Source organism: Phodopus roborovskii, unplaced genomic scaffold (genome assembly GCF_943737965.1).
Source record: "Phodopus roborovskii unplaced genomic scaffold, PHOROB, whole genome shotgun sequence".
NCBI lineage: Eukaryota > Metazoa > Chordata > Mammalia > Rodentia > Cricetidae > Phodopus > Phodopus roborovskii.
In genome coordinates, this window is record NW_026126567.1 from 17,103,376 (window position 1) to 17,130,855 (window position 27,480).

General features: G+C 38.6%; 1 protein-coding gene across 3 annotated transcripts in view; it reads right to left on the minus strand.

Annotated features, from left to right (window-relative positions):
* Positions 1-27,480, minus strand: part of Stk3 (serine/threonine kinase 3) — a 181,495-nt gene that overhangs the window by 105,450 nt on the left and 48,565 nt on the right. For all 3 annotated transcript variants that reach the window (XM_051202615.1, XM_051202616.1, XM_051202617.1), the window contains 2 exons: positions 27,096-27,260; positions 26,453-26,620 (listed from right to left, as the gene is read on the minus strand). In XM_051202615.1, coding sequence (XP_051058572.1) covers positions 26,453-26,620; positions 27,096-27,260 — 333 coding nt within the window. The remainder of the gene's footprint in view (positions 1-26,452; positions 26,621-27,095; positions 27,261-27,480) is intronic.

Genomic DNA, 27,480 nt, shown 5'->3' on the forward strand with positions numbered 1-27,480 from the left:
GTACCATGGTTGCTGAAAAACAAGAGAAAACTAAATCTCAGAATACATTATCAAACACCTCAAGTCCTCATTCTGAGACATAAGGATAATTATTCCACGCTGTGTATGGGTTAAGAACTCCCCAGGCCTCCACCCCTTTCTCTTGTTCTCAAATTCTATCGTATTTGCATTGCCCACTCCATTCTTTTCTTCCTTTTTAATCTGATCTTTTTAATTTCTGATTTTTCTCTATCCCTTCTCCTTCCCCCCCCCATTAGCTTAGGCAAGCACCCATTTTAAACCATTTCCTGTCTTCTCACTACCCACTTTGTATTCATGAGCATTTGCATATACTTTCACTAACTCCATTTTTATCTCAATAGTCATAGCTCTAATTTCAATATTAATAATTTAAAGAAGACAGTTTTCCTGTAACTAAGTACAAAACAAAATACACTGGCTTGTTATGTTAAAATAATGTGTGGCTTTAGGAAAAATATTCTCTAAATACAAATGTATATGCTGACATTTCTGATTTAAAAAAAAAATCATTATCTTTGCAAAATTCAAGGAGGAAGATAAAAGTTACTCAAAAGGTAATCTACGTGGATTAGTGTCAGAATAAAATAAGTTACTGAAACAGTCCTCAGCAATACAATTTACATCCATTTGGACTCGATAACACCTCACACATGCAAACCTCACAAAGGAAAGACAAGTCACCCACATGTGTTACCAAGGGAATCACAAACAATCATACAACACGTTTTTAATTTTGATCATATTGCCACGATTGTATCAGAAGCAGATGTCAGCAGATGTCAACAGCAAGGTTTTGGTGGAATTACGTGCTTTTCTTTCCTCTCACAACAAAGGAAAGCTTGCTCAACTGAAGTTATAACATCACCAACCCCGGGGCAGCATGAGGCACCCGGCCCCAGGTTAGGCTGGGGAGCACAGAGGTTAGAAGCTCTTGGGAAAGAATGCTAGCTTCATAATTGATAATAATTCAATTGACAGGGTCCTTGGCCCTTTTAAAACTTGCAATTACTAGATTTCCAAATGAATAACAAAGCAAGGTACAAATAAGCAGTATACCTACACAACAGGCAAAGCACATCTACACAACAAAGTGCACCTATATAACAGACAAAAGACACAACCACTCAGTATACCTACACAACAGGCAAAGCACATCTACACAACAAAGTGCACCTATATAACAGACAAAAGACACAACCACTCAGTATACCTACACAACAGGCAAAGCACATCTACACAACAAAGTGCACCTATATAACAGACAAAAGACACAACCACTCAGTATACCTACACAACAGGCAAAGCATATCTACACAATAGGCAAAAGTACACCTATACAACAGACAAAAGTATACCTACACAACGAAGTACACCCACACCCAGAAAACTAAGGTGGAGGATCACAGATTGCAATGTCTGCCATGGCTACAGAACAGATTCAAGGCCAACACAAGCAACTTTACAAGATTGTCTCAAAATGGAAAATAAGGATTTCTTTTTAAATGCTAATTTTTTAGAGGGAATCCTGGGGCTCTCTGCCCAGCTGAATTCTCTGCACAATCTTCTCCATGGGCAACACTCCCACCCCCCTGCCGCTATCCTGTCCATCCACATATCTTCCCCAAGTCCCTGGATACAGCCCAGAACCTACATGCAGGGCCCAGGCCTCGTCTGACTCCTCCTATGTACATGGCTCCCCATAACTAGGCTTCCCACCCCGATCCTGGACATGCTTTACAGGCCTGGCTATGTAAACCCACCTGATTCTGTGCTTCATGTGTCCTCATCAACCCCCAAACTCAGGCTTAGACCCAGATGCATGTTCTGCACTCGGCCCACCCGAGTCCAGCTTAACCATATCCAACTTTTAGGTCCACTCTGACCCATACTTCCTATGTTCTGCCCCAATCATTCCTGACTATCATCAAACACAGAATTAACAAAGGAAGTCGACATGCCACATAAGCATATCTCAGCAGAAAAATACAAACAATATGAAAAATTAAAGCAGTATTAATCTCACTCCACCACCCACAAAAAAAAAAAAAAAAAAAAAAAATCAGTCTATGGAAATGTACATAACATGCTGACTGCAATCAACCCAGGTCAATGGCACAGAAAAAATTACAGAAGAAAACTTCCACCAAACTAAGAAAAACATACCCAATCAGATAAAAGAAGCACACGGAATCCAATAGACAAGACCAAAAGAGAAACACCCAATGGCCTATAATAATTAAAACACTAAGTATACTACACAGCAAAGAAAAATATTAAACTTTTCTGGGAACTAAATGAAAATGAAAACACAACAAAACCTGTGAGGCACATAAGATCAGTCCTCCAAAATGACTATATAGCTCTAAGTGCCTACATTTAAAAAACCAGAAGGAACACAAGGAAATGATTCAATGAAGTAACTCAAAGATTTGGAAAAGCAAAAAACGAGCCCAAGCCCACTAGACAGAAAGAAATTATAAATATCAGAGCTCAACTGAATGAAATAAAAACAAAGGAAATAGCACAAAGAAATCATGAATCTACTGGGTATGGTGGCACATCTTTAATCCCAATACTTGGGAGACAGAGGCAGAGGCAGGTGGACCTCTGTGAGTTAAAGGCCAACCTGGTCTACATAGTGAGTTCCAGAACAGCCAGAGCTACATAATACTTTTAAACCCTGTACTTCATTAAGCTGGAAAACCTAAAAGAAACAAATGGATTTCTAGATTTGACCAAACCACCAAAATTAAAGAAAGAAGATATAAACAACCTAAGCAGACCCATAACAAATGAGAAGATTGAAACAGCAATAAAAAGCCTTCCAACCAGAGAGACAGTGTGTTCAGGCCTAGATGGATCCATAGCAGAATTCTACCAGACTTTCAAGAAGCCAGGACAGCCAGTCTTAAACTATTCAATAAAAGAAAGAACTACAATAACCAGCATGGCACCAAAGCCCTGAGGATACAGCAGTGGCATGCATTCCTTGGCAGTAACCAACTGGTCTCTAAATTGGATTTAAGGCCCACTCAACAAGAAAAAAAAACTATGCTTTGTACTGAAAACCTAGCATACTTATCCAGGGCTAATGAAATCACAGATCATGGGGAAGAACCTACAATTCCCACTTTACTAAACCAGCATAATTCCTAACTACACTTTAGTCGAAACCATATATAGGAACCCATTTCATCTTATCAAAGAGCTCAAATCACTCCTAAAATCCTTAAGCCATTAGCTTAAGGCTACAGGATGCCTGGGCCTCTACAGTGAATGGTTCCTATCTTTAAAAAAAAATTTTTTTTTTTTGGTTTGGGCCCAGACAGGTTTACACTCACCCTAAAGGCAGAGAGTACATGCAGTTACAGGGTGCCTTTAGGATGAAGGGAAATAATTGCTAATTGCCCTTTATACATAATAACAGAAGTCCTCTGCCACTGACCCCACCTTTGGTTGACTAAGTATGAATAAAATGGTGCATTCAGTATGGACTAAATCTGCCTTGCTGGCATCATAGTATGTCTGTCTTCCTTTCATCATCAATATCTAGTCTTCCCCTTGTCCACACTCCCTGACTCAGGAAGAAACCCTGGGCTGACTGCTGGTTCCATTGCAGCCATACAAACTCCAGTCCTAGCCACACTTTAAATATTTATTCCTAGACCCACAGATAAGTGTAGTTTTCACCCCTCATCAAAGAAACATCTCTTTGTGACAGAAAATGACCATTGCAGAAACCATAGCTGATCTTAATGCAGAGAACAAGGAACCATGTGGTGCCTAATCCCATCTGATGCATCTATAATGCAGTTCCTGAACCTAAGGCTCAGGGATCACTGAGAAGGAAGTATTCTAAGACTTGGAGGAACAGGAAGTTTGCTATGATATTGTGTCTACTGGAAAGATCTCTAACCCATGAAGTCTCATCAGCACGGCGACCTAAACAAGTAACAACCCCAGCAGACATGTTAAGATAGAGGAGGGGAAACTCACGGAGACTCACCCATAGGCAAAGAACTACTCTCAGCAAATGGGGAATGCTGAGAGTGAGAACAATATTCTTCCCCAGGGATGTTAAGTGGTCAGCACTGAGATCATGTCCATACAGTTAACATTATATAGATTGTGCAGGTTATATTTATGTATTTAGTAGAGAATGTATGCATAACAACAATTAAAGAAAGGCCATGGATTTAAGAAATAACAAGGGGAGGTGCATGACAGAGGGCAGAGAGAAGAAAGAGAAGGGTGAAATGTGTAGCATAAATAATAAATGACCCAGAGACTGAAACTGGGGTCCAAGCTTCAAGATGAAGATCAGAAAAGCAAAGCAGTTGGCCACTAGCTCTTACCTCTACCTCAGACTCTAGGTGTTGATCCTCTATCCACAAGCTCTCCTCCAAGCTGCTGCCTCTCCTCAACATGACTGGAGAAGACTACTCTCAGAATGCAGCCTAAGGCACTGGCCTCCTGTCTTTTATGTATCTTCGTAGGGCTAGGATTAAAGCGTGAGCTCTAATTCTCTTTTAGACTGATTTACTCTTGCGTACGCCAAGGTGGCCTTGGACTCACAGAGATCCATCTGCCTCTGTCTCCTGAGTCCTGGGATTAAACATGTGTACAACCACTGCCCAGCTTCTATGGCTGCTGGGATTAAAGGCGTGACTGACCTTTGTAGCTTGTGGCTGGTGGTATATCCTGAACCCTCAAGCAAGCTTTATGAAATGGTAAATAATATATCACCATAGAAATGATGTACTGTAATTTTAAAAGGTACAAAAAATATGTAAAAGCTAATAGAGAATCAAAAATGGTAGAGGGGGCCTAAAGATATGCTAGAGCACTCGCTTAGTAATGCTCCAGGTTCTATTCCCTAGTACTTATGGTTAAACTTTTTCTCTCTCACTTCTGGGATAGAAAAAAATTAAAAACTTAAATACAGAAGCATTTGAAAGTAAGGAAATGCTTCAGAAGAAAGGTGTGAGTAAAGAACTGTCCTTCCAGGCATCAGTGAAGCCGAAAGTTTAAAGACTAAACTTATTTGTCTTAAGCCCTTTTTATCTCTTGAAGTTTCCTTCTTCTCTCCATTACCACAGCTAATATTTTAATGTGAGTGTTCATCGCTTGCCGCCTGAACTATTAGTATTTCCCTGTTGGGTCTTTGATACTCGTGCCCTGCTTCACCCTAACCACCATTCTGTGGAAAATGTTCCAGTGGCTGCCCATAACCAGCTCTCGAGTTCAAACACTAAGAAAAAATTATTTGTCTTTAAAATGAAATCTTACAGTAAAAAGAACAACAAAATATCACATTTGATGGGGTGGAACATTTAGTGTTCATGTCAATGATGGGGGATGTCCTTTGGCATTCTTTCACACCGGCCTGTCATTCCAGCTATCAAATCACTATGATGGTAGAACCTCTGGTATATTTAACAATGGCCTTGCCTGAAGCAGCTGTCTATTTGGAGGAATCTTGAGTTTTTTGGCTTGGATCCCACTACCAGGCCAGGAGGAGAAGGCTGGGGAGAGGAAGGCAGAGGGAGGCTGCAAAGAGACCCATGCAGCTGAAGGAGTAACATGCAGGTTACAGGTGAGCCACAGGCTCCTGACAATACACAGATGAACAGAAATGGGCTAATAATTAAGTCAGAGCTAGTCAGTAAGAAGCCCTAGCCACTGGCCAACAGTGGATAAATTATTACAATTCTCTGCGTTTACTTGGGGCAAAGCAGCAGTGGGACCAAGCAGGACAGAAACCTCCATCTTCACGTCAGTTCTGTATATTCGGTTTCCTTATCTAGTCTGATTTATCACCTGCCTCCTATAGATATTTCCACAGCAGGAGATAATCCACACTTTTTTTTTTTAAAGGAGAAATTTTAAAATAAAGACCTGCAGATGTTTTTATCCATCCAATTCTGTAAGTAGGAACTAAAATATCTCATACAAATCATATATCACATTTGATCAAGAAAGTTTGTCAAAGAATACATGTGAGCTTAAGGTATTTGCCTATTATAAGAATCAATTTTGACCTCAGGTCATGGAAAATTAGTAATTTCCATCTACTTGTTTTAATGATTCTAAGTCTCAACTGCCCACAGTTAAAACAGTTAATGTACATTTCATGGTATCCAAAGACATGAAGAGACAACAGACTGAAAACGGCATGGCCTATTAGAAAACGTTACATTTCTATTAGCTTCAGCATCTCATCTTTATCCTACAGGAGACTTGCAGAGCAGTGGTTCTCACCTGTGTGTGCACGTACCTTGTGCATCAAATACTTACATTAGGATTCGTAACAGCAGCAAAATTCCAGTCATGAAGTAACAACAAAATTATCTTACGGTTGGGGGTCACCACAAATGTGGGACTGCATTAGGAAGGTTGAAAACCACTGCTCTAGGTTCCTTTGCTAGGAACCATGACTTCTAGGAACATTCTAGAGAAAAACTCTTTTCATTTTTAATCCAGCTTCTCAGTAAATGTATTAAACAAAGGAAGCATGGCTTTTCACAAAACTTTCCGAGTCGGGCCATTTTTTTCCCCTTTTACTTCACTTTTGTAGTTTCTATTTCTCATTATACTAAGATTTTTACCATAAGAAAGTCAAACTAAAATTACTCAGATATTTTTATTCAAAACTTCCAGTTATGTGTCCTAAACTCTTTTACTCCAAAGTAAGTTCACAAACTCTGACAGATGTTTTATAACTCTGTTTAAATATTTAGTCAGTAAAAGGATGAAGGGTTTTTTCTAAAGAAAAAGACAGAATGATTTCATTCTCTTCCAAAACCAGGGTGGTCTATGGGCAATTTGGGTACCAGTGGTGTTGCCGAGGGAACAAAATGAAAACAGGTGCCATCAAATTCAAATTAAAGATTTAGTTCTATTTTAAACCTCCTTAAACAACGTTTCCATAAACTTTCCAACTGATACTACTAAAATTTTGACAATATTTTATAACAAGAAAAGGATTATAAATTGTCTGTAGACCATCAAATTTTAACTGTAACAAATTTAGACTGATTGGCAACACTTCCTTAAAAAAAAAAGTTCTCCCATTAAATATGCAGCATCCTTCTAAAAATGAATGAATATATAAAGCAATTCAAAAATAAAAAAAAGTAAAAATCTTTGAGAAGAATTTTAAAACTTAAGAACACAAAAGTAATTTAAATCCACAACCTGTAAGAAAAATGTGATGTAATTAGCAACATTATACTAAGTTTAACTTTTCCTCATGAGAATAATTATTGTATAATCTGTTGTTTAAATCTGATGAAACTTCCTCTACCAAAAAAAGTAAATAAAACTTGTTTTTCCTACTTTGGTATTGAAAAGAATCTAAGTAATCAGTTTTTACCTTTAAAACCAGTACTTTTCATTCCTCTTGAAAGAAACTAACCATGACACTCACACACATGCATACACATATAAATATTAAAGAAGATTAACCATATACATAAATTTGTTTAAAATTACATTAGATACTTTCTATTTTTGTTATATTTCCCTACATTAGAACTTTAATTAGCATACATGAATACATAGGATTTCATTGATATTTTCATATGTGAGTAAGTTATTTTGATTATTTCATCTCCTCTATTAGTCTTGGTTGCTTACTATATATTAATGACAAACTTGTTTATTTTGTTTTAGCCTATGAAATGAGCAAATGAGAAATTTACAAATGGATGACACTACATGTAAGCTAATATTCTTGCTAAGACTGACAAGAATCTTCCAGTCAAGTAGTTGTTCCCAATGAATATTCCATTTGTAGGGAGATGAAGCATGCATTGTTCAGTTACTTGTTCAATTAGAAATTTATCTTCTATCAATTGTAATATAAAAATGTTTAAACTGCTAAGTACATTCAATCTTGCACTGATGAGAGTTCCATTGTTCAGATCACAAATAATCATGCTTGATTGTCATTTTGAATATTTCAAATTATTCAAAGTTTTATTTTTAGCAGGGCCCTGGAGAGACACAAATCGGTTCATTAGTGTGAAATCAGAACTTCCCTGCACTGGATTCTTTCCAATACTTAACCACAAGGAAAGCCCCATCAGCTAGTTTAAATAAATAAATAAATATCTTAATGTTTCTAGTAATAACAGATAAAATGAAACCACTATACTCTATTAAACTACATTTGTCAAAAGTAATAAAAGCAGACTCTTTCAGATCTGCACTTGTGTGTTTGAGTCATAAAGGAGAACATGCATGGTGCTGTGAAAGGTGAAGGGTAAGGCCCTCTGGAGTCAGCCTCACTGTCACTATTGTGTGTAATCACAAAGTCACTCTGCTGGTCCACCACCTACTTTGAAAGTAATTAATCAAAGTCAGAGAAAGCCAACCATCAACTGAAGTAGGTTTCAAATTTCTTTTGCAAAGAAATGTCAAAATAAAAAAAGATGAGACATTTTTATTTTAATTAAAACCTCATTTAGAAATACGAAGTGTTTTCTATTTACTTCCAATCAAATGCCAATTGTGCCCAGCTTTCCAACTGTTTCTGCTACTTCATTACATATACCAAACTAGTATTTTCTTATTGTCTAACAAATAAATTTAAAAGTTTTGTTATTCTAGTAGGTACACAATACTTGACATCTTATTTTAAACTAAAGAGTTTGATGACTCTGATTAACTACAAATTAGTTTCAATTCATTAATAACTTATTTACCTTTAAGCAATGACTATAGTATTTGCCTAGAATAGATGCCCGCATTTAATCCTTCAGATTTTAGGAATCACGAAATTTTATTTTATTGCTCTTGTCAACAGACGTACCACCATACCACTCTGATTGTGCCTGATCTTCTTATTGATTCTGACATTAGCTATCTCATAAAACAATACACATACATATGTGTGTGCCTATGAGAGGGATTTATAACTATAAATTCCTTTGCCAGTAGTGTTCTAAGAGCCAGAAAAGAGTCTTCTCACACTACATGAACATAATACCGAGTCTACAAAACACCAAGATGATTTTCAGGTAGGTAAGCGTGCGTGCATAGGTGCTATTTCTTTGCCGTAAACACTTTCCATAATGTCACATTATCTGATAAAACATCCCATTGACAAGTCATCAAGGTAACTCTTCTTCAAGTACTAACAGGCTTAGAAAGAAAAGCTTAGAGTTTCATCACCCTGGACTCAAAGTTCAGAGGGAAGTAAGGACCTATAACATAAACTTTAAACATTTTGCACATACATGTTTCTCATGCGTGTGCATGTGCACACATATGTGTCATGGTGCGATGTGGAGGTCAGAGAAGAAGTTGTAGGACTTGAGTCTGATTCCTTATGGGTCCTAGGGAAGGAACTTACTGCCAGACTGGAGTGCAAGAACTTTTGTCTGAGAAGCCATCTCACCAAATCTCAAATAAATTTTTAGTGATTTTCCTCAAAAGTCCCCCCCACCAACATGGTAGGCTGTGGTGGCACACACTTAATCCAACTATTCAGGAGGAGAGGTAGGCAGATCTCAGTGAGTTTAAGACCAGCCTGGTGTACAAAGTGAGTTCCAGGACAGCCAGGACTGTTGCACAAGGAAACCCTGTCTCAAAAAAAAAAATTTTTCCTCAACAAATTAAAAGTAGTCTTTTTTATTATCCAAACCATATAACTTTTCATTTATTTTTGAAATATATTTTAATTACCTGATTTCTCCCTTCTCTCCAAATCCTACCATGTACACCTCTCTATCTTGTTCAAATTCATTGTCTATTTTCTTTTCTTTTTTAAATTTTCTTCCTTTCTTTGGTTTTTCAAGGCAGGGTTTCTCTGTGTAGCTCTGTAGACCATATTGGCCTCGAACTCACAGAGATCCACCTGCCTTTGCCTCTTGAGTGCTGGGATTAAAGGTGTATGCCACCACCACCTGGCTTTCATTGTCTATTTTCATCAATTGTTATTGAATACATGTATGTGCATGTAATGCTACTTCTGTATGTATGTTTTCTGGGCTGTTGGCACTGGACAGGAAACTGGTGTGCTCTGCCTTGGAGAGGACTACCTCCCTCTCTCTCTCTCTCTCTCTCTCTCTCTCTCTCTCTCTCTCTCTCTCACCTTTATTTACACACCAAATACTTTAAGAACAATGGGTTATTTAAATTATGTTACAATATGGTAATTCAGTGAGAATTCTTAGGATTTCTCTGTGTAGCTATGGCTGTCCTAGAACTTGCTTTGTAGACCAAGTTAGCCTTTAACTCACAGAGATCCACTTGGTTCTGCCTCCTGAGTGCTAGGGTTAAAGGTGTTAATTAAGAGAATGAAACTGTAATATACAGAACAATATGGACAAGCCTATAAAACACTAGTCTATCCAAAAAAGAACCCAGAACATCCCATTCAATGAAAAATAGGCTTATATTGTATGGCTTTACTTATATAAGGTACCAAGAATAATCAAATCTATAGAGAAGGGTGGCTGTTTCATGTCAAATGGACAAAGTAACAGGAAGTTATTTAAACTAAGTTACAAAGTTGAGGTAGAGATGATAAGTTCAGGTAAACAGTAGTGATGAATTCTGAATAATAAAAAAAAAATGGGGGCTGGGAAGATAGCTTATGAGTAAAGTCCTTTGCTATTCAAGCATGAGGACACGAGTTTAGATTCCTGGCACCCACATAAGAAAGCCAGGCATGCTGGTGTACAGCAGCTCAGCAGCCAGCCCAAAATCTTCAGGTTCACAAGAGTCCTCGTCTCAAAATCTAGAGTAGAGAAGGTGGTGCCGGCTTCAACATTTGGCTGCTATACCCACACATACTAGCATGCATAGCTGTACACACATGTAGACAGGAACACCTACACATGCTAGCATGCACGCCTGTAATATACATGCATACAGGAATACCCACACACATTGGCTTGCCTACTTGTACACACATGCATACAGGAACACCCATGCATACTAGCATGGTATACCTGTACATACACGCATACAGCAACACAACCACACACACAGTAGTTCTTAAAAGATGAAATTTTGTGTGTATTTCACAACTCTTAAAAATTGGTTAAAGCCCTCCTAGCTGACACCCACGTTCAGGGGATCTGGTTTGGTCCTATATTGGTTCTCCAACTCTCAGATTGGGGTCCATGAGTTCTCACTTGCTCAGGTCAGCTGTTGTTGTGGGTTTTCCCAGCGAGGTCCTGACCCCTTTGTTCATCACTCTTCCCTCTCTGAAACTGGATTCCAGGAGTTTGGCTCAGTGTGTAGCTGTGGATCTCTGCTTCTGCTTTCATCAGCTAATGGATGAAGGCTGTAGGATGGCATTTAAGATAGTCATCATTCTCACTATAGTGGAAGGACATTTAAGGTAGCCTCTCTACTATTGCTTAGATTCCTAGTTGGAATAATCCTTGTGGATCTCGGTACAATTCCCTAGTGCCAGATTTCTCTTTAAACCTATAATGGTTCCCTCTATTGATGTGTCTCTTTTCTTGCTCTCCTCAATTCATCTCCCTACTCAATCTTCCTAACCCTCCATGTTCTCCTCCCCCTCCTCTTTCTCCTACTGGACTGGGCAGTCTATGGGACCTCTAGCAGTGGAACCAGGATGTAGCCCTAGCACAAACAGACTTCAGGAGCCCATTCCCCATGGAGGGATACTCCCTTAGCCTAGGGACACGGGGGAGGGCCTAGGCCCTACCCCAAATGACTTGACAGACTTTGATGATCTCTCATGGAAGGCCTCACCCCTCCCTGGGGAGTGGAGGGGGGCAGGGGGCTGTGAGGGGCATGGGAGGATGGGAAGGAGAGGGAACTGGAATTGATAGTAAAATAAGAAAAAAAGTATTAAAAAAAAGAGAAAGAAAACAAAGTCAATTAGAAAAAAAAAACTTGTTAAAGCTATTAAATAATGAGTTTCTGTCTGCCCTGTTTTAGATCGGGTCATAGTATGGTTGCTAATAGTCCCCTGAATAATTTGAAAGCAACTACACCAGCACTAATGCTAACCAGGATTCATAAACCAGTTGGCCTAAGACTGGTAGCCATTCAGAATGTTTTGTACTGTTCTGGAGAGGGAAGCAATGGATTTTTAAAATACACACTTGGTAATCAGGCATGAGCACTTTATAACATCTATTTTCCTATGCTTGATGACTGGACTTACACCTCCATAACATTCCACCTTCCCTAACCATGGCCTAGCTTAATTAGTGATTTACTCCTATCTCAAGTTCTCTGCCCAAGATTGGATGAAGTCTCCTCATCCTATTGAAACCTTCCAATTTTTCTCCCAACTTCCCTCTTCTCTCTGGTTGCCAAACATGTCAGATAAAGTCCATTCCTGATGCTCCCCTCCCCACCCATTACTCTTTTCCTGATTTCTCAAGAAATTTTACTAAATTGTACCTTAATCCAACCACGTCTTCAAACTGGTGAACTATTCATACCACCCAAAATGAATGCAAAGAAGAAGTCACACACATCTAAAGGGCCATCAGTTTCATCTCAAGTCTTTCCCCTTGTCTAAAGCATCATGTTCTCCTAAATCCTCCTACTTTGGCTTCCACTCCATATATCTCCTTCAATTCTCGAAGTGTGCACAACTGTCCCGTTACTCTTCTTCATGCATCATTCCTTCCTGGGAACTGTCCAGACTCTTTGAGACATTGCAGGATGTTTTAGAAACCCAGGATGTCAGCAGCAAGAGAGGTAGCAAACAGCAAAAACATCCAGGCAGTGAGGAACAACTGCACTTCCCCAGTGGCCAAGAGGTTGGCAACAGTGGACAGCTTCCCAAATGCACACATATATACCAGGGTTCAAGGTTAAGAAAACCACATTTGTGGTTTTTGGCAGGTTAAATACATTTTAAATGAAAAAAAAAAAAAACTATTCAGAATGTTTTCTTTCTAAAATGTCTGGACTGCTAGAAGGAAGTATCTCACAATCTGTTCGTTATTAATTGCATGTTTCTGATATGGCTGATTGCTTGGACTTGATGGAATCATTCAGCTGGTTAAGACTGCTTACTGATACAGAGTTAAAGATACAATGTATAAATTATAGTAAAAATAAGATTCTTAAGGCTAAGAGGTAACTCCCTCAATAGAGTTCTTAAAATTGTATGTAGAAATAATACTATGAAAAGAAACGAAAACTAAATGCATACAGAACTGATGTACCTTAACCTAAAAGTTGCATCAGAATACTTTTTTAAAAGTATAACTTATTGCTGGGCATGGTACTGCATACCCAGCACTTAGGAGGCAGAGGCAGGTGGATCTGAGTTCTGGGCCAGCCTAGTCTGCTGAGTGAGTTCAAAGACAGCCAGGACTACACAAAGAAACCCTGTCTACAAAAACAAAACAAACAAAAAATGTATAATTTATAATTAATGAATAAATGAATCTGAAAAGTCGAAACAATGTTTTATAAACATTGGAACCATGATTAGTGGCACTTCCTCCATCTAGGTTGTTCTCTTTTGCTGTAAAGCAACTTTTCTTTAAAAGCTTTGCCTTAAATGCAGATTGTATATGAAAGCACTTCATTTAAAACATTTATTTAAAATGTACTTGCTTTCTGGTTTTTCCTTGCTATGTACCTAGGGTGGCCCTGAACTTGCCCTCTTCCTACTTCAGCCTTCCAAGAGCTGGGATGATGAGCATGCATCAGGACCACACTGTATGTGAGTCAAACGCATATGGAGAAGCAGTCAGGATCCAGTGTTAATGAAAAGATGATTTACGAGATGATACCATCTCATTATTTCAACTTTGCCTAAAAAACGTTTTTAAAAACCTAGTGTGCTCCTGTGGCAGATAGATGCACAAAGCAAACAGGAAGATCATCTATCAATCAAATGCCAATTATAAATCTCTTAGTAGTATAAGGACTGGCAATTTTTATTTTCATTATGCTTTGCTTTCTTCCTTTACACCTTTCTTTCCTCTATATAACATATATTAAAGTTGTAATTGAGTGTCCTATAAAAACAAACAACATTCCACTGACTTTTGGCCCTCCCACTTGAAATGACACAGTAGAAATGATCATTGTCCAAAGCAAATCAGACTGACTTTTAAGATCATCAGAGTTTAATGTACATGGTTTATCTATAAATTCAGCTAACCCACTTTAAATATACATATTTATGTCACATATACGTCATATGTGACACATACATATGTCACAATCCAACTACTAGCTATTTCATTGCTGTTGCTGTTCTTATCAACCAGCCACCATCCCTTTCTTACTTGAGGGAAAACCTCCTGAGGAGTCTATCCTTACCACCTTCCAGGCTACCATTATGTCCCTCCTCTTCTCAGATGGCAACTCATTCTAAAGAAAAGTCTGAGGACTGACTTTAACCCTCAAGGCTTCAAGACATCCACGAGGAGTCAGCAGGCACACCCATACTTCAGCACAACTAAATTCAAATTGTCAACTCTGCCTGAAGTATTCTATACTTAGCCTAAATTTCCTCAGGTTCTTAATCAAGTACCACTTTCTAGATGAAGTCTTGACTGTGAACACAATCCGACAAAACACAATGTGAATCTTACCATTTCCTGTTTTTTTTTTTTTTTTGTTCCCTTGCTTTTTTTCCTATTTGTTACCACATAATATAAATGCTGTATTTCTTTTCCATGTTCTCTTTCCCCTTCAGAATGCAAAACCCTACAGAGAAACGTTTATGTTTGCTTCTGTTTCTGTATCCCCAGGATGTGAACAGTTCCCAGTGGGCAGTGGGTACTCTGTTAATATTGGTAAATGAATAAAAAGGGAATGCATGCCAGTTGACCCACAAGCTCACAGCTTAAGGCTACAGCTGCTCACTGAATGGCACAAGAGTATCTGAAAAGCAGGAATTAGAGACGCCTTTGTGCAAGGCTAGAGAGAAAAAGCACTACAATAAAGGACATCACAGCCACATTTCCTCATAGATTTCACCTTCAAATTGCAGGAATAAAATGGTGACTTGACTTGATATACCAAAAGGACTCTCATATCATAATACTGTCACTATGGATACTAAAAAGTAAGCAAAACTGCCATAACCATAAGTCACTCTTCTAACTTTCTTCACCAGAATATGCAATTCCAGCCTAGGAGAATGGATATAAAAGTTTCCTTGTGTGTAAACAAGAAACAAACTTAATGTCATACTACTATGCACCTGAGAATCTGTTATCTAAAAGATCTTGGGCTCGTTTATAAACATCAATCAATGCTATGAAAAGGGAGTTACGGGGAAAAGGCAATTACATACTGTGAAAAACTAGAGGCAATCAGACGAAACACAGTCCATGGTAGCAGCGACACAAGCTAAGCAGGAGGTATGGATAATCTGGGTAAGTGCCATGGAAAAATAAATACCATGATTGGACTTGAGGCAAATGGAAACAGTTCAAATTGGCTTCGTAGAGTATTCCACGGAACATATGATGTCCATATGTCCATTACCAACAAACTGAAACATGGAAAAAAACAAAATCCCGTGCAATGATGGCTATAAGAACACACCCAATGCCAGTCTCTACCATGCCGCAAGCAGTGTAACGCACTGCAGCTGCCAGGTAGTTGGCAGAGAAGTCAGAAGCAATAAGAAAAGAAAAGGAGTAAAGAACAAACCATCCCTCATCCCTACGAAAGAAAAGTGAGACCTGCACTAGAAAAAGGCCATGGCCACAGGATATCACAGTGAAGCAGCTTCTTCTCTGGAAGCAAATTTGACCTTTCAAGTTTCAAAATGAGTAACAGAGACCCAAGACAGACTGACCAAAAGATGGGACAGAAACTCTATCAGGTTTGACGTCAATGTGAACAAGTCTCCCAAATTTCCTTGCTTGTGCTCCCAAGCTCCCAAGGCCACTCATCAAGACTAAATCACAGTTTATTAAAAATAAATAAATTAATTTAAAAAATAAAGGGTAATGCTTAGCCAAAGTAATGAAGGACAAGTCACATGGCAAGGCCAAGATATATGAAAGAAAACTTTTCAAAGCAGTGTTACCATCTAGGATCTATCTGCAGTCCTGGCCTTTTGAACCAATGAAAACCCAGTTATCCCTAAATTGCATTAAAATTATCTGAGCTGCGATGCAGAAATATATTAGTTGTCACTGACTGAAACTAAACAGTAATAAAATCCAGCAGTAAAAATACATGACTATTTTATAGTAAATATCAATGTCATTCCTGTTTCAACCTGACTCCCCATTCTACCCCTAAACCCCCAAACTTGAAACCAACTACAATTTCTTGAGTAGCTGTAGTGTGGTTAAGAAAAGGAAGCTATGCTTGTTTGTATGGAATCTGCCATTTCCTCCCTGCCAAAACACTTGTTTAAAAAGTCATGTAATATTTCTATTAAATTGTAAATGCAGCCGACAAGGAAATGGCCTACTGGCAGAGCATTACCTTTGTGGCAGTGCCAACCGGCCTACAGCAAAACAGTGCACATGGTAATTTCAACATGCATTCCCAAGTAACAAAATTGTTCTTTACATAAATACCACAGAACCTGAGCAAGATCCAGAAAAAGCAAGGAAAATTTGCCCAAGCTTTCATGCTTGCCTATATCAATTGTATGTCATAGCTAAAGCAAAATAGAAAAGCATCTACATATGTTCAAGATGCTTGTGAAGTTGGATCATATAACCCTGGGAAAACTATTGCAACTTAAATCTGTGTATTTCTTGTTAACCACTGTAACAACTTGCTAATAAAAATTAAGAAAAACTCAGGGTATCAAATGAATCAAAATGTACTAACTAAATACAATTCCTGAAGGATCATAATGCAACTTATTAACAAGAACATATGTTCAGTAGAAGCCACAATTGTTATGTTAAATTACTTCTTTCTTTAATATCATTTATTTGATTACAGAATTTGAGTGATTCACAAGCCTTCCAGTGAAAATGGTGACTTATAGTTTACAAGTCACTGTGATGCTTACAAAGTCACTTTTACCATGTCTTCCTTGCCTTTCACTACATAACTCAACTTCTTATAATCATACAATTGCATGAGCCTGTCTGTAATGAAGATAGTTCTATTCATGCAAAAGTTACATTAAAAACCAAGCATCAATGCACACTATCTGAACTGATATAATCAATACAGACAGTTCTCTAAGACGGTGAACAGTTCTTTCTGAGGACTTTTAGTTGCAAGATGCATTTATTTTAAGTACATCTTGTCTGTTGTCATTTTTGTGTGTCTGTATAAGTACAATTTCAAAAGTCAAACTTGATAGAAAGCCTATTTTTTTACCAAAAATATTAGATTTCAAAGTGATGTATACTAGAAATTACAGTCAACATCTGTCAACATACCAATCTCCAAGCCATAAATTCACTGCCTTGTATGCTTTCTGCAATAACTGTTACCTTCACTCATCACCCTCAACAGTCACTATTACCAAATTGAGAATGAAAGAATATCTGTAATGATCAACACAGTAATCCAACACAATGGCTTTTAAAACAAGCAGAAATGACATTGTCTAGCAATTCTACTCTCTTGCAAACCAATGCTGCTATGTCCAGAAATAGAGACTGGCAATACTTTTCTTTCTGCTCTTCTTCAGTAAGTTGACAGGGCCTAAAATACTCAAAAAGACATCAATTATATCAATTTAAAATTTAAACAAATTGTGTTAATGAAAGGCTGGAAGGCAGGATACAAGGAAAGATGGGCATTTCAAGTTCTATTTTATTAGCATTTATAGCCAAGTTTAGTTTATTTCCCAGGCCTTAGGTTGTAAGTCAAACAACTGTTATGGTAAGAAAGTTCACCAGGTTTCGATACTAACATCACAGAAGCATCCTCCAGATAGAAAAGGGAACTTGCTCACATTCACGTAATAAAAATATTTACTGAATACGTTCATGCATAGGTCATTCTGCCAGGTTCAAGTCAAAATAAAAAAGTGAAGATGGATCCTTTAAAACTAAGACCTAACAGGAAATAGAAGACAAAGGCCCCATTAAAATGTGGTGTTGGATACATTATTGATAATATGATAGAAGAATTCAGAGAAAGGGTTGTTTTGTTTTGTTTTTTGAAGCAGATCTCAAAATATAGAACAGGCTGGGCTGGAACTCTACCTTCCTCTGTTCAGGGTGCTGGGATTAAAGGTGTATGCCACCACACCCAGAAAAACAAGGACGTAGTTTTTAAACAGCTGAGTGAAGACCTCTGATAGGAATTAGACTTCTTAATCTAGCTTTTCTGGAAGTGCAAAAATAATAATACAAGAAGAGGAGGAAAGATAATGGATGCCATGTTTATACAATATAAAATGTGTGTATGTGGAGACCTGCCTATTCATGTGGGACCACCCATAATTTCCACCTTCCTGATTTCTGACTCCCACCGCCCGTCCTCTACTGGAGTTCCAGGGCCCCTCCCAGAGATCCGCCTATCACTGCAGGACCACTCTGAGATCCTACCAGCAGGATCCTTGACCCCCATCTCAGGGTCTCTGCTAAAGAGGCCTTAGCTAGAGAGTGTCAGGCCCAGGCTAGATCTGCCTATATAGGCACCAAGAACATCCTGAGTCCCAGCCCTCTGGATCTTTGCTCCCTATCACCAGTCTTCTGGAGCCTGATCACTGACCCCCATCGCTGGGCTCCTGCCTGTGGAGAGACCTCCTAGAGAGCTTGGACCGCTCAGAACTACAGCCATCAAACCTCTGACCCACCTAAGGCTACCGGGGAAGTACCATAGAGAGAGGGAGAGACCCCACCAACACCTACTGGAAGAAGCTATGGGAAGACGACAATACAAGAAAACACCTAACAGAAAGACAAGCATGACACCAACAGAATCTAGGGAATCTACACCAACTAGACCAGAACACAAAAAAGCAGATGAAGCAGAAGGGAATGACTTAAAAAATTATTGTCATAAAAATGATAGAGGCCCTCAAAGAAGATGTGAGAAAATCCCTTAAAGAAATGGAAGAAAAAACAAACAAAAAATTGGAAGAAATGAACAAATTTCTTAAAGAAAGTACAGAAAGCCAAAAAAAGGCAATTAAGCAGGTGAAGGAAACGGTTCAAGACTTGAAAACTGAAATAGAGAAAATAAAGACAACACAAACCGAAGGAATGCTGGAAATAGAAAAACTGAGCAAATGATCAGGAACTACAGATGCAAGCATAACCAACAGAATTCAAGAGATAGAAGAGAGAATCTCAGGCGCAGAAGATAAACTAGAGGAAATAGATTCATCGACCAAAGAAAATCGTAAATCCAACAAATCCTTAACACAAAACATCCAGGAAATGTGGGACACTGTGAAAAGGCCAAACCTAAGAATATCAGGTGAGGAAGCCTAGCACAAAGGTGCTGAAAACATTCAACAAAATCATCGAGAAAACTTTCCCATTCTGAAGAAGGACATACCCATGAAAGTACAAGAAGCATACCGAACCCCAAATAGGCTGGACCAAAGAAAAAAGACCCCCTCGACATATAATAATCAAAACACCTAGCATACAGAATAAAGAAAGAATATTAAGAGCAGTGAAGGAAAAAGGACAGGTAACATATAAAGGCAGATCTATAAAAATTACACCTGACTTCTCCATGGAAACCCTCAAGGCCAGAAGGTCCTGGATAGATTTTCTACAAGTACTAAGAGTCCACGGATGCCAGCCCAGGCTACTATACCCAGCAAAACTCTCAATCACTATAGATGGAGAAAACAAGATATTTAATTACAAAGCCAGATTTTCACAATACATATCTACAAATCCAGCCCTACACAAAGTTTTGGAAGGCAAACTCCAACCCAAGGAAGTTAACTACGTCCACAAAGACTTAGGCAACAGATAATCCCACTACACCAGAAACCAAGGGTAAAGCAGGACAAATATATTCACAATACCACTGCCCTCTCTCTCCATATCTCTTCAATATTGTATTTGAAGTTATAGCTAAAGCTATAAGACAACAAAAGGAGATCAAGGGGATCCAAATTGGAAAGGAAGAAGTCAAACTGTCTCTATTTGCAGAAGATATGATAGTTTACATAAGCAACCCAATAAACTCTACCAGTGAACTCCTACAGCTGATAAACACCTTCAGCAAACTAGCAGGATACAAGATAAACTCAAAAAAATCATTAGCTCTACTTTATTCAGACAACAAAGAGAAACATCACCCTTTACAATAGCCACAACTACATAAAGTATCTTGGGGTAACGCTTACCAAACAAGTGAAAGACCTATATAATAAGAACTCTGTGGCTTTAAAGAAAGAAACTAAAGAAGGTAACAGAAAATGGAAAGATCTCCCATGTTCTTGGATAGGTAGGATAAATATAGTAAAAATGGCAATCTTGCCAAAAGCAATCTACAGATTCAATGCAATCCCCATTAAAATCCCACCACAATTCTTCACTGACCTTGAAAGGATAATAATCAACTTTACATGGAAAAACAAAAGACCCAGGATAGCCAAAACAACCCTGTACAATAAAAGAACATCAGGAGGCATCACCATCCCTGACTTTAAGCTCTACTACAGAGCTATAGTTCTGAAAACAGCCTGGTATTGGCACAAAAATAGACAGGTAGACCAATGGAATCGAATCGAAAATCCTGATATAAACCCACACACCTATGAACACCTGATTTTCACCAAAACAGTTAAAAGAATACAATTGGGGGAGGAAAGCATCTTCAACAAATGGTGCTGGCACAACTGGATGATGGTGTGTAGAAGACTGCAGATAGTCCCATGTCTGTCGCCATGCACAAAACTCAAGTCCAAATGGATCAAAGACCTCAACATCAATCCAGCCACACTGAACCTCTTAGAAGAGAAAGTAGGAGTACCCTTTTACAAATTGGTATAGGAGACCGCTTCCTGAACATAACTCCAGGAACACAGACACTGAGATCAACAATTAATAAATGGGACCTCCTCAAACTTAGAAGCTTTTGTAAGGCAAAGGACACAGTGGACAAGACCAAAGGGCAGCGCACAGACTGGGAAAAGATTTTCACCAATCCTACATCTGACAAAGGGCTGATCTCCAAAATATACAAAGAACTCAAGAAACTAGTCAACAAAACACCAAATAACCCTATTTAAAAATGGGGTACAGAACTGAAGAAAGAATTCTCAATAGAGGAAATCAAAAAGGCTGAAAGGCACTTAAAGTGCTCAACTAGCTTATCAGGGAAATACAAATCAAAACAACTTTGAGATACCATCTTACTCCTGCCAAATTAGAAACACCAATGACAACTTATGTTGGAGAGGATGTGGAGAAAGGGGAACACTCCTCCACTGCTGGTGGGAGTGAAAACTTGTACAGCCACTTTGAAGATCAGTATGGTGGTTCCTCAGGAAAATGGGAATTAGTTTACCACAGGACCCGGCAATTCCCCTCTTAGGCATATACCCAAATGATCCACATCCATGCAACAAAGACATGTGCTCGTAATAGCAAAAACCTGGAAGCAACCTAAATGCCCCTCAACTGAAGAATGGATAAAGACGATGTGGCACATCTACACAATGGAATACTACTCTGCAGAAAAAAAAAAAAATGGAATCTTGAAAGTCGCAGGCAAGTGGATGGCACTTGAAGAAACCATCCTGAATGAGTAACCCAGTCACAAAAAGAAGAACATGGTATGTACTCGCTCATATATGGATTTTAGACCTAGAGCAAAGGATCACCAGCCTATAATTCATACCACCAGAGGAGCTAGGATACAAGGTGTATTCTAAGAGATTCATATAAAGTCCCTCACAGAAGGGGAAAGGGACAAGTCCCCCAGAGCACAGGGGAAGTGGGGGGGGGCAGCGAATGGAGAGAAGTAGGAGAAAACGAGGGGGAGGAAAGGAAAACATGTGCGACTAGGAAGATTGATTCAGGGTAGGAATAGAAGAAAGAGAGAGACAGAGAACATAAAAGAGGGAGCCATTATTGGTTTGAAGAGAAAACTGAACCCAAAGAAAGGTCTAAAGACCTACAAGACTGTAGCCAACTAACAATTTGAGCAACTGTGGAAAGGCTACCATAAATGCCCTTCCCAGATAGTGAAATCAACAACTAACTAACTTATCCACCATCATGGAGCCCTCACCCAGTACCTGTCGGAAACAGAAACAAACACCCATAACTAAACACTGAGTCAGACTAGAACCCAGATGCAGATGGAGAGGACAAGACCAGGCTGCAGAAACACATAAGACAGCTGACCGTAACAAGGAGGCACTAACGGGTCCCCAGACTGATAACTGGGAATCCCGCATGGGACTGACTCAGGCCCCCCTGAATATGGGTCTCAGCTAGAAGGTCTGAGCAATCTAACGGACCTCAGACAGTAGAAACAGGATGTATTCCTGGTGCGCAAAAGGACCTTGCAGACATATCCCCCGTGGAGGGATGATGCCTTAACCTAGAGACAGGAGAGAAGTCCTAGTCCCTACTTCAAATGACTTAACATATTTACATGAACCCACCTGGATGGCATTGCCCTACATGTGGAACTGGTGTGGGGGGATGGGAGGGGAGAGTGTCAGGGTGCATGTGAGGGGGCAGAGAGGGTAAAAGGGTGGGAGGGAGGGAGAGGGAGGGAACTGGGATTGACATGTAAAATAAAAAATAAATAAATAAATTTTAAAAAATGTGTGTATTTCAGACTAAAATGCAGAATTATTACACACTGTGATGAAGCAAATAGTAAAAGAAATCATAAATGTCCTTGAGGGTCATGATATTCTTATTGTGAAACACACGATTCTCAATCACTTCAGATAAAGGATCCCATGTTTCCAGGGTCAGTTTATATTTTTGATCAACTCCACTTATCACCATTAGAAAGGGAGAAAATGGCTCATTATTTCCATGTGGCTTCCAGTAGCAGATGCAGAAGTCATCTGAATAAAGAAGAATGCCTGAGTACTATGCAGGGTCCTGATCCCTTCACTATCCTAATGGAGAAATACCACCAACTCAGGTATTGATAAACAGGTGCTTGTATCAAAAGGTTCTCTAAGAAAGATGATAACTAGTGTTAAATAAGAATCTTTAAGAAATTGAATCATTTATAAAAACTGAAATGTAACTCCAAAATGCTACCTAACAATTCTATTTTCTTTAATGTTTAAGTGCATTTCCCAGCTATCTCATTTGAACTTAACAAACAATTCTATGAAGTACAAAGAAGAAGGGCCATTACAACTAATTCACAGACAAAACTGACTCAAGTCTCAAATTTCTCAAGTAGCAGTCACATACATCACTCCTATAAGGCATGGTAAAACCATGGTATGTATATCTAAGCAAATGACTAAAAAAACCTATTCCCACATCAGCCTGGGAAGTTATTAGCACACTATTAAGTAGTGTTCTTAATACATGTGGTTGGTAGGGCCAGAAGCCTATTAAGAATGGCTAAGGGGGCCAACAAGAGGGCTAATCAATTAAGGACACTTGCAGCCTAGCCTAATGACCTAAGTTTGAACTCTGAGTTCAAATGCTGGTTATGCTACTGACATTACATCATATTAACAAATAATATAACTCTTTACTTAAAGGTTTCATCTAAACTACCTGGTGATTTAACACTGTCAAATACATTTTTTCACTGTCCAATCCTAGTTAGGGCCTTTTTTTCACTCTTGGAAGGCTCTTTCAATCTTACCCCTCCCCACCTAATACAACACAAACAAACACACGCACACACACGCACACACACACACATACACACACACACACACACACACACACTAAAGCACTGATAATTGTATGAGACTGTACAGGGTACTAATTTTGTTATTTTGTTATTAGCTTTATTGATGACCTACCTTGAACAACACAGTTTCACATTCTGTGTGACAAATTGCAATACACATAAAGCACGCTTCTGTGCTTCATGCTGTGACTGGCCCAAGGAAAAGCAGACTTATAAGCAAACCAAAAGACAACTCTGTTCTCTAAGGGGCTGGTGGAAAACCAAGAACCAAGTGAATACGATCACATCAAGGAAACAAGGGTCCTTTCAAGCAAGCCTTCAGGTTCTAAAGTATGTCTTCTGCGTAACTTGTCTGTTTCTCAACACTTGCACTTTAGTTCTCGGGCTGTGAAATACCTCACAACACAAGAAAGACTCAAATACTACTTACAAAGCAGCCTATAACCATATTACATTTGGAAAAGCCTAAGATAGCCATCCAAAAAACCATAGAGTCAAGTGTGTCTGTATGCAAATTATGAGGAGAAAAACAGAAATCTATATAGACTATTGTTGTCAAGGAAGCCTCCATACATGTAAATAAAATCTGAGGAGATGGAGAGATGGGTCAGTACTACTGCTCTTCCAGAGGATCCAGGTTTAGTTCCTAGCACCCACATGGCAGCCCACAACCATCCACACCTCCAGTCTCAGAGGACCTGATGCCCTCTTCTGGCCTCTGTGAGCACGTGAGCATCAGGTATACACCACACACACACACATACATACACACACACACACACAGAGAGAGAGAGAGAGAGAGAGAGAGAGAGAGAGGGGGGGGCACACACCAGACATACACACACACAGGCATACACCAGACACTGACACACACACACACACACACACACACACACACACAGGCAAAATGGAATACATGTTTATCAAACAAGTAAATAAATAAAACCTGAACTGGAACTTCAAAATCTGGCAGGATTTAAAATGATAGAAAAAAGGACCAAAGCATCCTAGGAAGATGTTTGCAATATATACAGTGTAACTAGATATTTTTAAAAGAGAAATGCTGCATTCCAACACAGTTTTACTATTTTGTAAGTATGAATTCAAACTCAAATGAGTTTTAAGATCATTAAAGCAGGAGCCACATACTACAATCTTTTCAATCTGGCAGAAAGGTTTTAATGTGGCCAGATTTAATGTGCTGAACCACTTGTTTGGAAAAGATTTACAAAGGGTACAGAGTAATTCTAATGTAGACTCACTTCTAGAACTCAGCGCAATGCCATGATGGACTGTAATCTTTTCTTGAGTCTCAACTAGATCCCACTAGAAAACCACCCCACCACGAACATCTAACAAGGTACCAGAGGCAACTGATACTCAAAGAACAATGAGAGTTTGAGTTCTTGTTCTTGTGCTGACTTTGCTATTTTTCACACTGTTTTCAAATACATAATTTATGGTATTTTTCCTTTTTAATATGGCCAGAAGAGTTTATACATACAAAGAAAATATGAATGGAAAACAACTGTACCACTAAAATAACTCTCTGGTAATGTGCCTCAATAAGGCATGTAGATATTTAAGTATTTTCAATACTGTAGTTATCTGTATCGTTGTAATACTAAACAAAATTCCAATTTATTCCTCATTAGATATTCAAAAGTATTGCCTTTTTTATCTCTCCATCTATTTACTTCACTCACCTCTCCAAGGCACCCTATCTGTCTTTTCTATAAATACATATATACACACTCTCCCCCTTCACTCCTATAGAATTCCTTGGGAAACTACAGCCACTAGATGGCAATAAATATATACAAAGATAAATGTACACATCTATGCCAGAGAGTCACATATTCCCATAATCTAAAAACAGTGTCAGTAAAAATCCTAAAGCATGACAAGTTAGACTTGAATATGTAAGGAATACACTGTAAAGATTAACATGGAAATGAGTTCACAGAGACAGATAACAGTGAGAAAAAAAAGGTGTTTTTTTAAAATAAATAATTTAGTTCTCTTACAGATACATAGAAACATTGAATATGAAGACTTAAAAAATATTTTACATGTATGGATGTTTTGCCTGCATGTCTGCCTATGTAATCACATGTATACCTGGTAGACACAGGGGTCAGAAGATGATCTAGGAACCCACAGAGTTGCAGACAGCTGTGGGCCTCCACATGGGCGCTGAGAATCGAACCTGGGTCCTCAGGAGCAGCAGTGCCATTAACTGCAGAACCATCCCCCCCACAGCCTCACTGGAACTTGCTTGGTAACATCATCTTAAAGAACATAGAAGCAAGAAAAGGCACAAAAAGGTAGGAACTAAGGACTTTGCTACACAGCAAAGTGGAGACTCAGTTCTTAAACCGTTCCCAGTGGCTTTGGAAAGCTATGAGCTACAGAACAAAGAAACAACAAATTTCTTCTACTGAAAGTCAGGACCTTGTGGGTAGTATCTGGGGTGGGAGGAAGAGTATTTGTTGGAGATAAATGGCCCTCAGTTCTTTTCTCACAACTAATCATACAGTGAAATGAAGAAAAGAAATAGCAGCTACTCATTCATCGAAGACAGTCTATTCCCTCTGCAGACTCTAAACTTGCAAGGATGCATTTGCTTTGTGTTTGTTTTTGCTACCATTACAAAATTGCAAGACTCAAAACCAATACTTCTTGCAAAGTATAACTTCCTTACCCGCATTGGATGTATGTCAGCATAAGGGGGTTTCCCTTCTGCCATCTCTATGGCAGTGATGCCCAGGGACCAGATGTCAGCCACACAGTTGTAACCAATTTCTTGAATTACCTCAGGAGCCATCCAAAATGGGGTTCCTATTACAGTATTGCGTTTTGCCATTGTATCCTGCAATGATATTACATAAACGTAAGTACTAAACAGGTATACCAATATATTCATTAAAATGTGATACACTAATAACACAAATTCTATTAAAAGCTGACTATTTCCCTAATGCTTCAAACTAGTTATAACATGACATATTTTAGGAATCTTAACTTGTAAAATAAACAAGAGCTTTCAACTCTTCATTATTTTATTAAAGATAGCCATTAAAAGTAGTATATTAACAATAAAAGCAGTGAAAAATTAATGTTCCAAGAGACTCAATGTTGTTTTCCTTTCATAAATTGGAGCATTTTGGTGATAAACTGTCTTTTATTATCTACTGACCCTAGCATTGTAAATAGACTTATGGAGAGGCTTCCTCTCCATAACAATAACAAGTTCTCCTTCCATACTTCCCTAAATTATCAGCTTAGTCAAAAATCAAGCCTGAAAAATAGTCAAAAATATATCCAAATTATTAAAGGCAACTTACTGTTAACTGGCCAGCCACTCCAAAATCTGCAAGCTTTGCATGTCCTTCTGTGTTGAGGAGAATATTCCCAGCTTTTATATCCCTGTGTATTTTCCTCATAAAATGCAAATACTCTAATCCTTTCAATGTGGATTTTAGAATAGTTGCAATTTCATCTTCTGTTAACTGGAAAGGAATATGTTTAAAACTGTTGAAATACCATATCAGATAAAGTCACAGAAGACACCAGTACTAAGTTCACTCTTCTTCTTCTTCTTTTTTTTTTTTTTTTTTTTTTTTTTTTGGTTGCTGTTGTTAAATTGTTGTTTTTCAAAACAAGGTTTCTCTGTGTAGCCCTGGCTGTCCTATATCTGACTCTGTAGACCAGCTAGACTCGAACTCAGAT